Below are 14,678 nucleotides of genomic sequence, written 5' to 3' on the forward strand. Positions count from 1 at the left end.
TCTTTACCATTTAGTAATAACAAGCACTTTTTTTACGTTTTAATATTTTATGATGTATTTAAATGAGTAGTTATTGTTGCAAACTTCATTAGAAATTTGAATTGAGATCAGTTTTGAAATAAGGGAAAGGGGGATGTGAAAAAAAAATTTGGGGGTCAATTTTTTTCATTTCAGATTTCATAAATAAAAAGAAAATTTCTTCAAACATTTTTTTGAGAGGATTAATATTCAACAGCATAGTGAATTGTTCAAAGGCAAACATATTTTTTTTAAGTTCATTAGACCACATTCATTCTGTGTCAGAAACCTATGCTTTGTCAACTATTTAATCACAATCCAAATTTAGAGCTGAATCCAGCTTGAATGTTGTGTCCATACTTGCCCCAACTGTTCAGGGTTCAACCTCTGCGGTCGTATAAAGCTGCGCCCTGCGGAGCATCTGGTTATGGATTGTTTCAAAGTTGCTTAACTCGGAGACTATTCATTATATTATGGCACAGCTTAATAACTTTTATATTTTTTTATAAGAAACATTGAATTTCATACACAAGATAGATTTGAATTAAATTGTAATTGATACATTATAATTTCTTTACATTTTTTTTTAAATAAAAAAATATTTTTTTTAGTGCTAGATATTAAATATTTAGTTGTAAGTTTCTCACAAGAACCTTAGTAAAACTTAAACAACTTTAAATTTGAAATTTTACTTTAATTGTATACTCAGATATGAATTGAATAATACAAAAAGAACATTATTTACATATGACCCTTTATACTATAGTAAAATTCAAAAAGAGAAGTCACTTCTCCCTATAATTCTGAAGTAGTGTGAGCCCTGCTGATGTACAAATTGTTAGGCTTGAACTTATAACCTAGTAGCAGCTAGCTGTAGACAACATAATACATCGTAAATATTCGGCGAAATTGTAGACCGACTTCAACATATTTAATTAAATACACACAACACAACACTATACTAAAAAATAAAAATCGTAAATATTCGGCAAAATTGTAGACTGACTTCAACATATTCAATTAAATACACACAACACTATAATAAAAAATAAAAATCAGGGCGAACATACCCAGGACAAACAGGTATCAGGGTGAAACTGAACTAGGGCGAACCGAAATCAGGGCGGACGGACCCGGATTCGACCACCAATGGGTTTTCAATGCAGTGAGAAACCAACGCACCCGAAGTCGAGCTTCAGCTATCCCCTAAACAAAAATGTAAACCATTTATTTGCAGCAGTCAGCCACCAGAAACAGATTGTAAGCAGGGAATCCAGGTCAATTTGCTCTGATTGCCATTCACTCTAGTACCTATGGGGAACATATAACAGTGGTATAAGATCAAACACAAAATGAATTACAAGATGTATTTCCACATGTTAGTGTTGTTCCCATGATCGAAATAAGTCGGATATGAGTTGGTTGGGCCTGGCGATGGCGATAATTGATTGGGATTTTGTTCAATCAATTGACGTTACAGTTTCCACGCTTTTAGCGTTTCAACTTCCAGTCTGTTTCCGGTTTGCATTTTATATGCTCAGTCAAACAACTTGTAATGAAAAATATTAGTTGATGACAATGACAATGTCACACATCCTATAATTAAAAACAAACATAACCAATTTCTTTCTTTATAATTGTGGTAAAAGCTTTGACTATATATATACAGATTGATAGAATTTTATTTTAAATAAATATCTTTGCATAAAATACTTTCTTTCAATTCCAGGACTTGTGACTTGAGAGCTTACATTAAATCATTCTGATTTTTAAGACAAAATAATTTCTTTGCTACATGAGAACGTGTAGCAAGTTGCCTTTTGTTAATGTTTTATCCATTTGTTGCTTCAAAAACGTCATATTTTTTTCCAAATTGCTTGTCAATCATCGTTTATTTTTGTAAATTTTGCTGGTTTTCCGCCATTTAAATATATATGAATGAGGGATCGGATACAGATCAACTATGTAATAATTCTGCATTGTTGCAATTATAAGTACAGACGCACAAATGACACCATTGATAGAAGAATAATGATCACAAAAGTGAAAAAAAGCATTCTACACAAATTAACAGACATTGGTTGGATCCCCTTAGTTTACTGTATATATTTCAATGCAAATGTATTGTTTAATTTTTATACATCCGCAAAAAAAAATTTGTGATCGTATAATAGTATGATGTTGTCATCATCGTCTGCGTCGTCTTCGTCTGAAGACACATTTGGTGTCCCGACAATAACCTTAGTTTAGGTCAAGCGATCTCTATCAAATTTAATAAGAAGGTTCAAAACCACAAAGGAAGATTGGGATTGATTTTTGGGATGATGGTGCCAATCGTTTTGGAAAAAGGGGCACAAAACAAGCATTTATTCCATTTTATTCCTTTCTCAATTTAATTTTTCTACTTTTAGGATATTAACTTGTTATTAGTATTTCAATTGCTCTGAAATTGTACTACAATGTTTAACACCACAAGTAAAAGGTTTGGATTCATTTTGGGGGTTATGGTGCCAACAGTATTAAGGGCCAAAAACTAGCATTTTTGTAGTTTCTGGACAATGACTTGTGTGTTAGTGTGTGGATCTCTCTTACATTGTATCACAAGGTTCCATATCACAAAAGGAAGGCTGGGATTCATGCGGGAATAAGGGACCAAAAAAGGGCCAAAAACAAGCATTTTTATGCGACCGCAAAAATTAAAATTTTTTGGTCGTATATTGCTATCACATTGTCGTCGTCATCGTTGTCGTCGTCCGAATACTTTTAGTTTTCGCACTCTAACTTTAGTAAAAGTGAATAGAAATCAATGAAATTTTAACACAAGGTTTATGACCACAAAAGGAAGGTTGGGATTGATTTTGGGAGTTTTAGTCCCAACATTTTAGGAATTAGGGGCCAAAAAGGGCCCAAATAAGCATTTTCTTGGTTTTCGCACTATAACTTTAGTTTAAGTTAATAGAAATCTATGAAATTTTGACACAAGGTTTATGACCACAAAAGAACGGTTGGGATTGATTTTGGGAGTTTTAGTTTCAACAGTTTAGGAATTAGGGGCCAAAAAAGGGCCCAAATAAGCATTATTCTTGGTTTTCGCACAATAACTTTAGTTTAAGTAAATAGAAATCAATGAAATTTAAACACAATGTTAATGACTACAAAAGGAAGGTTGGTATTGATTTTGGGAGTTAAGCCAAGGTCCCAACAGTTTAGGAATTAGGGGCCAAAAAGGGACCCAAATAAGCATTTTTCTTGGTTTTCGCACCATAACGTTAGTATAAGTAAATAGAAATCTATGAAATTTAAACACAAGGTTTATGACCATTAAAGGAAGGTTGGTATTGATTTTGGGAGTTTTGGTCCCAACAGAATAAGGGGCCCAAAGGGTCCAAAATTAAACTTTGTTTGATTTCATCCAAATTGAATAATTGGGGTTCTTTGATATGCCGAATCTAACTGTCATGACTGTGTATGTAGAATCTTAACTTTTGGTCCCGTTTTCAAATCGGTCTACATTAAGGTTCAAAGGGTCCAAAATTAAACTTAGTTTGATTTTGACAAAAAATGAATCAGTTAGGTTCTTTGATATGCTGAATCTAAAAATGTACTTAGATTCTTGATTATTGGCCCAGTTTTCAAGTTGGTCCAAATCGGGGTCCAAAATTAAACTTTGTTTGATTTCATCAAAAATTGAATAAATGGGGTTCTTTGATATACCAAATCTAACTGTGTATGTAGATTCTTCATTTTTGGTCCTGTTGTCAAATTGGTCTACACTAAAGTCCAAAGGGTCCAAAATAAAACTTAGTCTGATTTTAACAAAAATTGAAATCTTGGGGTTCTTTGATATGCTGAATCCAAAAATGTACTTAGATTTTTTATTATGGGCCCAGTTTTCAAGTTGGTCCAAATCAGTCAGTGTTCTAGGATTCCCATTACCCGTTACCCGGGGTAAGTGGATTAGGACAACGGGTAAGTCATTTTTTAGCCTTTGTCACCCGGTGGTAAGTCAATTTTCAAGTTCGGGGAAGCCGAAAAACTCTTGAAATTTCCCGGTCCTCTTCAATTTTCCCATATCTGCTTTTTATTTTTATTAAATCACGAGAAAAAACTTTGATAAAAGATCGAAGATTTTGTCGATGTCTATCGGCGCTTTTATTCAAGCACTCGTTTACTAGGTGTTATCAAGCGCAAAAGAGACCACATTCTTCTCCTATCATTCTAAAAGTCGGTCACGGTGTCGGTAAAATAGGAAAATCCGGATTGATAACTGGTGCTTAAATCGGGACATAAACGATTTTTTTCTTGTCATCGGAGGAAAATAAACTTACAGTTGCATTTATTATAGCTCTTAATAAATGACATAGTAATAACTATAACATATTTGTCAAATTTAGTAAGAAATCGTTTTTTTTTTGCGCCGTCCGCATTGGTTGGCGGATTTAACTTTTAAATGTGGGTAAGTAATTTTTTTATTGATCTTACCCGTGGTAAGTCAAGGTGCCAAAAAAATCCTAGAACACTGAATCAGGATCTAAAATTATTATATTAAGTATTGTGCAATAGCAAGTCTTTTCAATTGCACAGTATTGCGCAATGGCAAGAAATATCTAATTGCACAACATTGTGAAATATCAAATTTTTTTTTAATTAGAGTTATCTTTCTTTGTCCAGAATAGTAAACAAGAAATATCTAATTGCAAAGTATTGTGCAATAGCAAAATTTTTTTTTAATTGGAGTTATCTTTCTTTGTCCAGAATCAACTTAAATCTTTGTTATATACAATATACAATGTATATTCACTTTTTACTACCAACTGATAAATTAAAATAATCTTTACCATTCAGTGATAACAAGCAGTTTTTTTACATCTTAATATTTTATGATGTATTTAAATGAGTAGTTATTGTTACAAACTCCATTAGAAATATTAATTGAGATTAGTTTTGGAATAAGGGAAAGGGGGATGTGATTAAAAAAATTGGGTTCAATTTTTCTCATTTGAAATTTCATAAATAAAAAAGAAAATTTCTTCAAACATTTTTTTGAGAGGATTAATATTCAACAGCATAGTGAATTGCTCTAAGAGAAAACAAAAATTTTAAGTTCATTAGAACACATTCATTCTGTGTCAGAAACCTATGCTGTGTCAACTATTTAATCACAATCCAAATTTAGAGCTGAATCCAGCTTGAATGTTGTGTCCATACTTGCCCCAACCGTTCAGGGTTCAACCTCTGTGGTCGTATAAAGCTACGCCCTGCGGAGCATCTGGTTGTAACTTGTACAAAAATCTTCTTTTCTAAAACTATGGTCCAAATTTAAACAAACTTGGCCACAGTCATTACTAGGGTGTCTATTTTAAAAAAAGTGTCTAATTACCCCGCCTACCAACCAAGATGGCCGACATCAGTAAATACAGTAACAGGTGAGCGACACAGGCTCTTGAGAGCCTCAGGCTCTTGAGAGCCTCTAGTTAATTTGAATGTAATCTAAAATTTGATCATAAAGTAATCATGATTACACCTGTTTTTATATGAACACAAAAAAATTTTGCATCATATAATGCTATCATGTTGTCTTTGTCTGCGTCATCGCCTGAAGGTACATTTAGTTTCCGGACAATAACTTTCGTAATAGTAAATAGATCTGTATGAAATTTTAACACAAATTTTGAAACCACAATAGGAAGGTTGGGAATGATTTTGGGGGTTATGGTGACAACAGTTTAAGAACAAGGGGCCAAAAAGGGGTCAAAATAAGTATTTTTCTAGTTTCCAGAGAATTACTTGTGTGTAAGTGTATAGATCTTTCTGAAATTGTACCACAAGGTCTACAAAAAAAGGAAGGTTGGAATTGATTTTGGGGGTTATGGCCCAAACTGTTTAGGAATGAGGGGCCAAAAACAATATTTTTTAATAGTATGGATAAATTGCTTATTTCTTGACCAATTTCAATGGGGTTCTTGAATTCTTGGGGTTCTTAAATATGCTGTATCTAACTGTGTATTAAGTTTTTGGAATTTGGTCCACATTTTTAGCTCACCTGGCCTAAAGGGCCAAGTGAGCTTTTCCCATCACCTGATGTCCGGCTTCCGGCGTTGTCCGTCGTCGTCCGACGTCGTTAACTTTTACAAAAATCTTCTCCTCTGAAACTACAAGGCCAAATTTAAACGAACTTGGCCACAATCATCATTGGGGTATCTAGTTTAAAAATTGTGTCCGGTGACCCGCCAAACTAACCAAGATGGCCGCCATGGCTAAAAATAGAACATAGGGGTAAAATGTAGATTTTGGCTTAAAACTCAAAAACCAAAGCATTTAGAGCAAATCTGACATGGGGTAAAGTAAAATATTAGGTCAAGATCTATCTGCCCTGAAATTTTCAGACAAAACAGACAACCTGTTGTTGGGTTGCTGCCCCAGAATTAGTAATTTTAAGGAAATTTTGCAGTGTTTGGTTATTATCTTGAATATCATAATAGATAGAGATAAACTGTAAACAGCAATAATGTTCAGCAAAGTAAGATCTACAAATAAGTCAACATGACCAAAATTGTCAGTTTACCCCTTAAGGAGTTATTTCCCTTTATAGTCATTTTTTAACAATTTTCGTAAACTTTTGTAAATTTTTAGAATATATTTTCCACTGTAATTACTGGGCCAAGTTCATTATAGATAGAGATAATTGTAGCAAGAAGAATGTCCAGTAAAGTAAGATCTACAAACATATCATGATCACCATAACACAATTTTGTCATGAATTTATCTGTGTCCATTGTTTAATATGCACATAGACCAAGGTGAGCGACACAGGCTCTTGAAAGCCTCTAGTTAAATTGGTCCAAGTACATGAGGTCCAAAGGATCCAAAATTAAACATTTTTGTTTGATTGAATCAAAAAATGAAGTTAGAACTATCGAGGTTCTTTATACGCCAAATCTATCAGTGTAATTAGATTTTTAATTTTGGGTCCTGTTTTTAAATTGGTCTACATTAAGGTCCAAAGGATCCGAAATAAAACTTAGTTTGATTTTAACAAAAATTGAATTCTTGGGGTTCATTGTATTTATAAAATGTAGTTCACATTCTGTACATACAGCATTTAATGTATCTACGGTATTTCTAGGTAATTAAAGATGTCTGCCATTGACCCAGAAAATGGTGATGTAATAGAAAATCCTGATCCAGAGGCTGACACAGACTTTACAAATTCAGCAGAAGATGAATTTCATTTAGATAGCAATGCTGAGGATGAATTCCATTTAAATAATAACGCTCAGAGTGGTTTTGGAGATATAAATGTTGATGTAAGTCCTGGAGCTGCTGCTGCAGGAAATGAGGAGGGAATAAGTGAATGTGATCATGCTAAACTATGTTTAGACATTGACAATGAACTTCCTTCTTTTGAAAGTGAAAATAGAAATCCTGCAATTCAAACGGGTGAAAAGGAAAGTGATCATGGGGATGCCAATACTGATTGTACAAATGGTGCACTAGAAAAGTATGAGACAGAATCTTCAGTTTCAGAAACGAACCATACAGAAGAAAGCTTAGATGTAGAAGAACACGTTGAAGCTGATACTTGTGACAGTTTTGAAGTACCAGAAGCAGAATTAGGCCATGACATCCCTGAGGCAGAATTGTGTCAGATAACTGAATCTGCTAGGACTGAATCTGAATGTTGTCAAAATAACTCTGACTCTCTTCAGATGAGAGTAAGCATATATGAGGATGATATTTCTGAAGGAGAAGTGCAGGGAGAAAATGAGGCAGAAGAAGTGTTAGACATTGCCCAAGGTTGTAGTTCTGTATACATACCTCAAATATTAAAGTTGACTAAGTCTGAAAGTGTAGAATCATATGAACCAGAATGTGATCAAGAAAGTTCACCTGTGAGTCAAAATAAATGTAATGATGAACCAGAAAACAATGAAAATAGTGCCTGCAGTGAAAATGAATTGACTGAAGGTAGTGAAAAATCTGGCAATATTGAACATATAAAAGTATTAGAAAATAATGAAAGTGCTAATATAGAAGAGGTTGAAGGTTATTCTAGTCTTGTAACATGTGTAAATGAATGTGTTCAGAAGGATGCTAGCAGCATGTCTAGTCAAAACAATGATAATCAGCTGATAACTAATATGCAAACTTTGTGTGATGAATGTGGAAAAACCGAAAATGACCAAGACAGATTGAAAGAGGGTGAAAGTTCAATTAAAAAATCAGACCCAACAAATCCTGATGTAGTGAACAAGAAGGAGAGTAGTCATCGTAAGGAGGCATTGGACACAGGAAAAAATTGTGAAGATTTAAAAGTTGCGATCTCAGATGATGATTTGTTATCCGAGTTAGATTCTGAGTTAGGAGGTGTCTGTGATAATAATATAGATTCTGTTAACTCTATTTCTTCCAAAAATGGCCAAATAAATGGAGATGTAAAAGTCGAAGAATTGAAATTTAATTCAGCAGAAGGTACATCAGAAAGTTCTAATAAAATTGAAAACAATTCTCCTGATGAAGGTGTGGTTCAAGAGAATGACAATATTAGTGAAGAAGCATGGAAAATGATTCAAGACTTGCAATATAAACTCAGTGTATCTAGGCAGCAACTTCAGAGGCAGGGGAAACATCTTCAAAGGTTTGTATAGTAGTCTATGTATGCTAAAAATTCCTATGGTTAAATTAAATTAAACATATTAAACACAATATCAATGTACACTAATCATAAAAATAAGAAGATGTTGCATGATTGCCATTGAGACAACTCTCCATATCATCATGATCATGATAATAGACCAAATGACACAGAATAAATTCAACAATAAGCAAAGCCCATATTTTCTATTGGATTTGTATAGTAACTAAGATTGATGCAGACTAAAATCCTTGGCTAATGTATGTTTAATTTGTACTAGCAGGATTAACATGTACTTTTGTCCTGCTAGATTCATAATTATCATTAAAACATAAAAAAAATATTTTTAATTTTGTACATGTTTTTTTTTTTTTTTTTCAACTTCAGATACTTTATTTCACTATAATAGTTGTTAAACGGATAGTAGCTACGATTTTCATTAAAATTACTTTTTTAATCTATCTGCCAGATTTTGTACAAAAAGTTTAATAAGTATGATTAAAATAACTACTGGTTACTTTCCATTTATCATTTAGAAGCTTTTTAACGTTTAACACCTAAATTTATTTCTTGTCTATAGATAATAATTCGATGTTAAGCCCAACCCTTATTCATATGACCTATGTTGATCTGAACTCTTCAGTTCCCAATGCGCAATCGCACATTGTGCCTCGAAGGGAACTTGTCGAACAGGGGAATGTTATCGCGGAAATGGTACGTGAATTTACAGTTTCTGCGAGAAAAGAAACAAAAAAGAGGTGCAGACAAATTATTGTAAATTAAAAATAAAAAACGGCGATGAGAACGGTAATTAAAATCACTCAAAACACCTGCGACGCAGGCTAAGTCAAACAGAATTCTGAGACAGAAGTAGCCGACGATTTGCGTAACTTGTACATTACTTGAATATTCCAGATCACATGAAAATAAATCGCAACATGCTCATTATTGTCAATAATATGTTTATAAATTTACGGGCAGGAATCTCCCACCTTAGAAGTAATTAGAAATCAACTTCCTACAATTTAGTATTATTCTTCACGTGTATCCTTCATGGAGGCCGATATTCAACACAAACACGTTTATACGTTATTGGCATGGTTTGGTCATACAAATGGAGTAACAAGTGTATAATATCGCCATTGTTGGAGAATCTTGGGTTGTATTGATATGCCGGTTTTTGTTATATTTTTTATTTACAAAATTTGATAAATGGCGTCAAATATGTACGTGTAATATAAAGTAATTATCAAATACTTAAGAAAACAAAAAGCACATGTATGTTAATATCTATTTATATCTTGGTTAGCTCACTCGCTGTGTCGGCAAAGTTCGGGAAGTAAACCCGATGCATAATTAATGAGATGAATAGGCACGCAACACGATATGAATTATCAATTATTAACACTTCTGTAGTTTATGAAAACATTCTAGCGATCTTATTGCTTACTTTTAGTACATATCTTTGATTTTTGCAGCTTTAAAACTTGTTCATAATTTTGTCAAAATCGTAGCTACTATCCCTTTAACAAATCCCCTTAATGTTACAACAATTGCACTAAGGTTCACAGCCCTGTATGGTTAATTACCAATAAAACCAGGGGATTTCATTGGCAAACTTTTTATGATTCTACATAGTATATTTGCGTGTTAGTTACAATTTACAGAGTAATAGCTGTCTACAACATGTACAACATGTGTGCATTACTTTACTTAACAATGAAAAAGAAAACGGAACTTTGACCGTTTTTTGTTTAGCTTTTAGTTTCTGATTAATCGAAAGTGAGAGAACATGGTCAGATCAAGAGGTCAGTATAATCGAATTATGATTATGTACAAAATTATTAACAAAATATTTGTTATATTGTATTCAAAATATCTAGATGAAAAAGATACCAGATAGATATTCAAACTCATATACATGTCATAAGTTGAATATAAACTGACAAGGCCACATGGCTAAGAAAAAAAATTACCAACAGTCAAACAATAGTACTTAAAACACAATGTCATAGAAAACAAAAGACTGAGCAACATGTACCCCACCAAAAACTTGGCCATTCTTTTTTATGAAACAAAGCAGAGCCAACCCTTTCATATTGTCTTTTTGGTTTTAATGGAAAATATATACTTAACAAGCATGACAAGTGTAAAGTGTAGAAAAGTGAAATGTTTTTAAAACAATTGCAAGGTGAAAGAGTCTTCAATTATTTTAACACAATTGCAAGATAAAAGAGTCTTCAATTGTTTTAATACAATTTCAAGATGAAAGAGTCATCGCTTTGACACATTCCCCATTTCCTTTCTCATTTTTATTCAACATATTCACTATCTGAAAGATCTGTTGAACAATATAGTACAGTATCCACATCTGATTTACACCACCTCTATATAGCTAGTGTAGGTAGTTTCATAATAACTATGAAGCCCGGCTTTAACTGTCATGACTGTTGATATTAAAAATTGATGTTTATAATTTAAGAAATTTGCAAAAGAAAATAAATTATTTGGTTATTAATTATATAATGGTATCAGCCATGTCAGTTCATGAACATGTATGCTATTTACATATTTTTGCTTTTATGCACATGATATTTATTTACATGTACATCATTGTATACATATAAATACTAATGTGCATACAAATGAACAATGCAATTTTTTTCTTGGAGGAGTGTGTAGCAAAGCTCATGATGCACTTTAAAAGTATTTATAACATATATACATCATTTGTACATTGTACATGTATACATGTTAGCTGCATTCTTCAAAAGGAGGAGGTCCGGTAAGACCCCTTTTTGGCCCCAAAATATAACAGTTTTATAAAATTGTTAAAATGTAAACTTTTAGTTATTTATTGGACAGTTGAATGCTTCTGCTACATAAATATGGGCTATTTTTGACAATACAATGCACATATATCGGGTTGTAGCACCATTAAGTCATGCTAAATTACTGAAATCTTCAAAATTCTATCATTTTAGTTAAATTTTAGACGGTTTCCTTGTAAAACGAAAGTGGCCGCATTCGTGTTCATCCTTAATATTGAAATGTAAGTGGTATTTTATGATAATACATAACATATATAAAGGTTGTGGATGAACACGGATGCGGCCACTTTCATTTTTGACAAAAACCATCTGAAAAGTGACGTTTTTTGGCATATTTGACATGTTTGAGAGATTTTTCATATTTGAGCTTGAATCGGATCGTTTTTAATGACTAAATCAGTTAAAATCTTTCACTTATACTAATTAAATCAAGTGAAGTAGACACTTAAGTCTTTAAAAAGTGGTCAAAATCTTTCGTCAGATGAAACTGAAATTTGAGGCCAAAATGAGTCCTTACCGGACCTACTCCTTTATGACCAACACCCTTTCATTTAATCCCCTATTCTAAAAAATGAAGAGAAAACCCTGAATACATATAGGTTTAAATAATCTACATGTAAATACTTCACTAAATCTAACCTGCTGTTACATTGTACATGTATTTCTCTTTATATTGACAGTAGTATGAAGTACTGCATCAAAAGTTCACTCAATCATTTCAACAGTAATTTATTCTTAAACATGTTTTCATGTTTGACATATTGTTTTATTTCAATGTGAAAAAGACTTAAAGCAAGACAAATAGACAAATTTAAAGAATAAATGCATACATACATGTATATCCCCTGAAGAAAAACTTATATTTTAATTGTTAATATATTTTATTCATATAATTAAATGATTAACTGATGAAGGAAAGGGTTTAGAGAAAAAAAAAATACTGTTAGTTTTGACATGTACATGCACATGTGTATTAATTAATCTGATGTCGGTACAATAGAAAGAGCGAAATACATGTACAAATGTATGTACATACCATTGTATAGTTACAGTTATTTCCAGGTTATTTTAGATCTACTATTAAAATATTTGAAAAGTCTATAAACTGTAAATGCGGTTAATCCTTTTTATTGACTTATTTTATTACAAACATTTTGTGTTTGTCTACAAATCTATTTAAACAATTTACATAATAGCTCTCATCTGTTGTCCTCAATCAATATTCTAGTTGTTAAAGGTGATTTTCTGATCATTGGTTAAAACAATTCAGATCATTTTGATATACTGTCATGTCTGTCAGGGGTCACCACAATTCAGAACTATAGCATGTTTAGAGTAAAGTGTACTTTAGGGAAAAGTTACTTCTCCTTGGCAGCCAAACAGCGAGAAGAAATTATAAGACCCAACAGGGAGACTTCAGGGTAAATTTCAGGATCTTTATATTACCGTAATGCTTTTTATGAATTGAATATCCCAGCATATATATCATCTTTATAAAAGTTTGTTCTTTTTATGAGCCTTTTGCATGCCAACTGTTAATTACAACGGTGTTATTTACTGGCCATGTTGTCTCTATCTCAGTGAGATGCAATGTAGCAACCCAACAACACAAAAAACCAAATGACAGACATCCATATCTAGACAGATGTTTTTGCACTATGTCAAGATCTCAATCGCCATTTATAAGTTAAGACAAGTATCTATAAATACATTTTGGACATGTATTAAGTTGATGAAATAAAATTATTAATCAACCTTTGCAGAAGTAATGCAGATTATACAGAGCTACACAAGAAGTTAGAAACTGTTACAGAAGAAAGAGACACCTATTTAAAGGCAGTAGAGAGTGCTAGGAACCATAACTCTGATGACCTGTATTTACCACAGATCAAAGAGGTTTGTCGACTGGTACTTCAGAACTATAAGTATCAAGGAATAGTCAAAGAATATATAGGGATGGTGCGCTCATGCTTCACCAACCTTAAATTTAATCACCACTCTTGGATTTCCAGCATCAATCTTGATTATCTCAGGAAAAAAACCTTGAGTTTCTTTTAATCAGTATGATTCTGAAACACTGTCATGAAATGAAAGTTTAAAAGAGCTCGGAGAAATCAAGGATTTGTGTAGTTATATCTAACTATACAAATCCTTGGAGAAATCAACAAAATACGAATAAAATAAAATTCCGCGAAAGTCTATTAATTTTTTTTGCACATTTCAGTCATTTCTAAAACATGACGTCATACAAATGAAACCTCTAAAGTTGAAAGTTTTCTGTTACGTGAACCATCAAAATTCATATGATATTGTATTAAAACTGATTTTTAAGGTGGGTTTTGTTTTAATTTCTAATCTATTGCATTATTTGCATATTTAGACTAATTTCAGCAAGTCAACTTGGCGGCTCCTTATTTACGAAATGTCAAGTTTGGATTTGACGGAAGCTTACGAAAAAATCATGTAAATTAAAAATGGCAAATGTTGGGTTTGAGAATTAGAAGAATTAAACAGTTTTTTTTCTAGCGGTTATTCACAAAATAAACCATGCAAGCTACAGATTTATTAAGATATTTGAGCTTTATCTAACAACTGGGATTAAAAAAGATCAGCCACACACACATCAAACCAACCCTTGCTTCAGTATTTTAATGACTGTAATCATCCTATTAGAATTGAAATAATTCATCTGTTTATGGAAGCCATAGATTGTTGGAAATTTACTCATGGCCTGGGACGTGATATTCGTTAATTTTATCTCTCGCTAACCTCAGGATAAAACTCGAATATCATGGCCCAAACCATGTGTAAATTTCCAACAATCTATGGCTTCCATGAATTATTTCTTAATTTTTAACATAGACAATGATAGAAGTGGTTGTCTTATGTATGAGGTGACTACACGGAATATTGTCAGCACCAATGTCATGTACACTTGTTATTTACAGTTGGAGTTCACAATATCTCAACAACAACAAGAAATCCGTGGATTGAGGGACAAGCTCTCCAGTCATGATACAGCAGCAAAAAAGGCAATCACAGAACTACAAGTAGAAATAAAGTCAAGAACTGACCAGGTAAATTGTTGTTTGCATAAGGTCACAAGAAAATGTTTTGAGCTGTTAATTGTACCCGCATACTCAAGGAGTGTACAGGTTTAGGCTAACATAATTATCATCCCATAAAGTTTTGGT

At 32.6% G+C, this 14,678-nt stretch overlaps 1 protein-coding gene across 3 annotated transcripts in view; it reads left to right on the top strand.

Annotated features, from left to right (window-relative positions):
- Positions 1-14,678, top strand: part of LOC139521908 (coiled-coil domain-containing protein 186-like) — a 78,555-nt gene that overhangs the window by 38,098 nt on the left and 25,779 nt on the right. For all 3 annotated transcript variants that reach the window (XM_071315626.1, XM_071315625.1, XM_071315627.1), the window contains exons 2-4: positions 7,145-8,656; positions 13,248-13,380; positions 14,433-14,561. In XM_071315626.1, the coding sequence (XP_071171727.1) occupies positions 7,155-8,656; positions 13,248-13,380; positions 14,433-14,561 (1,764 nt within the window). In that variant the 5' untranslated portion in view covers positions 7,145-7,154. The remainder of the gene's footprint in view (positions 1-7,144; positions 8,657-13,247; positions 13,381-14,432; positions 14,562-14,678) is intronic.

Source organism: Mytilus edulis, chromosome 4 (genome assembly GCF_963676685.1).
Source record: "Mytilus edulis chromosome 4, xbMytEdul2.2, whole genome shotgun sequence".
NCBI classification, from domain to species: Eukaryota; Metazoa; Mollusca; class Bivalvia; order Mytilida; family Mytilidae; genus Mytilus; species Mytilus edulis.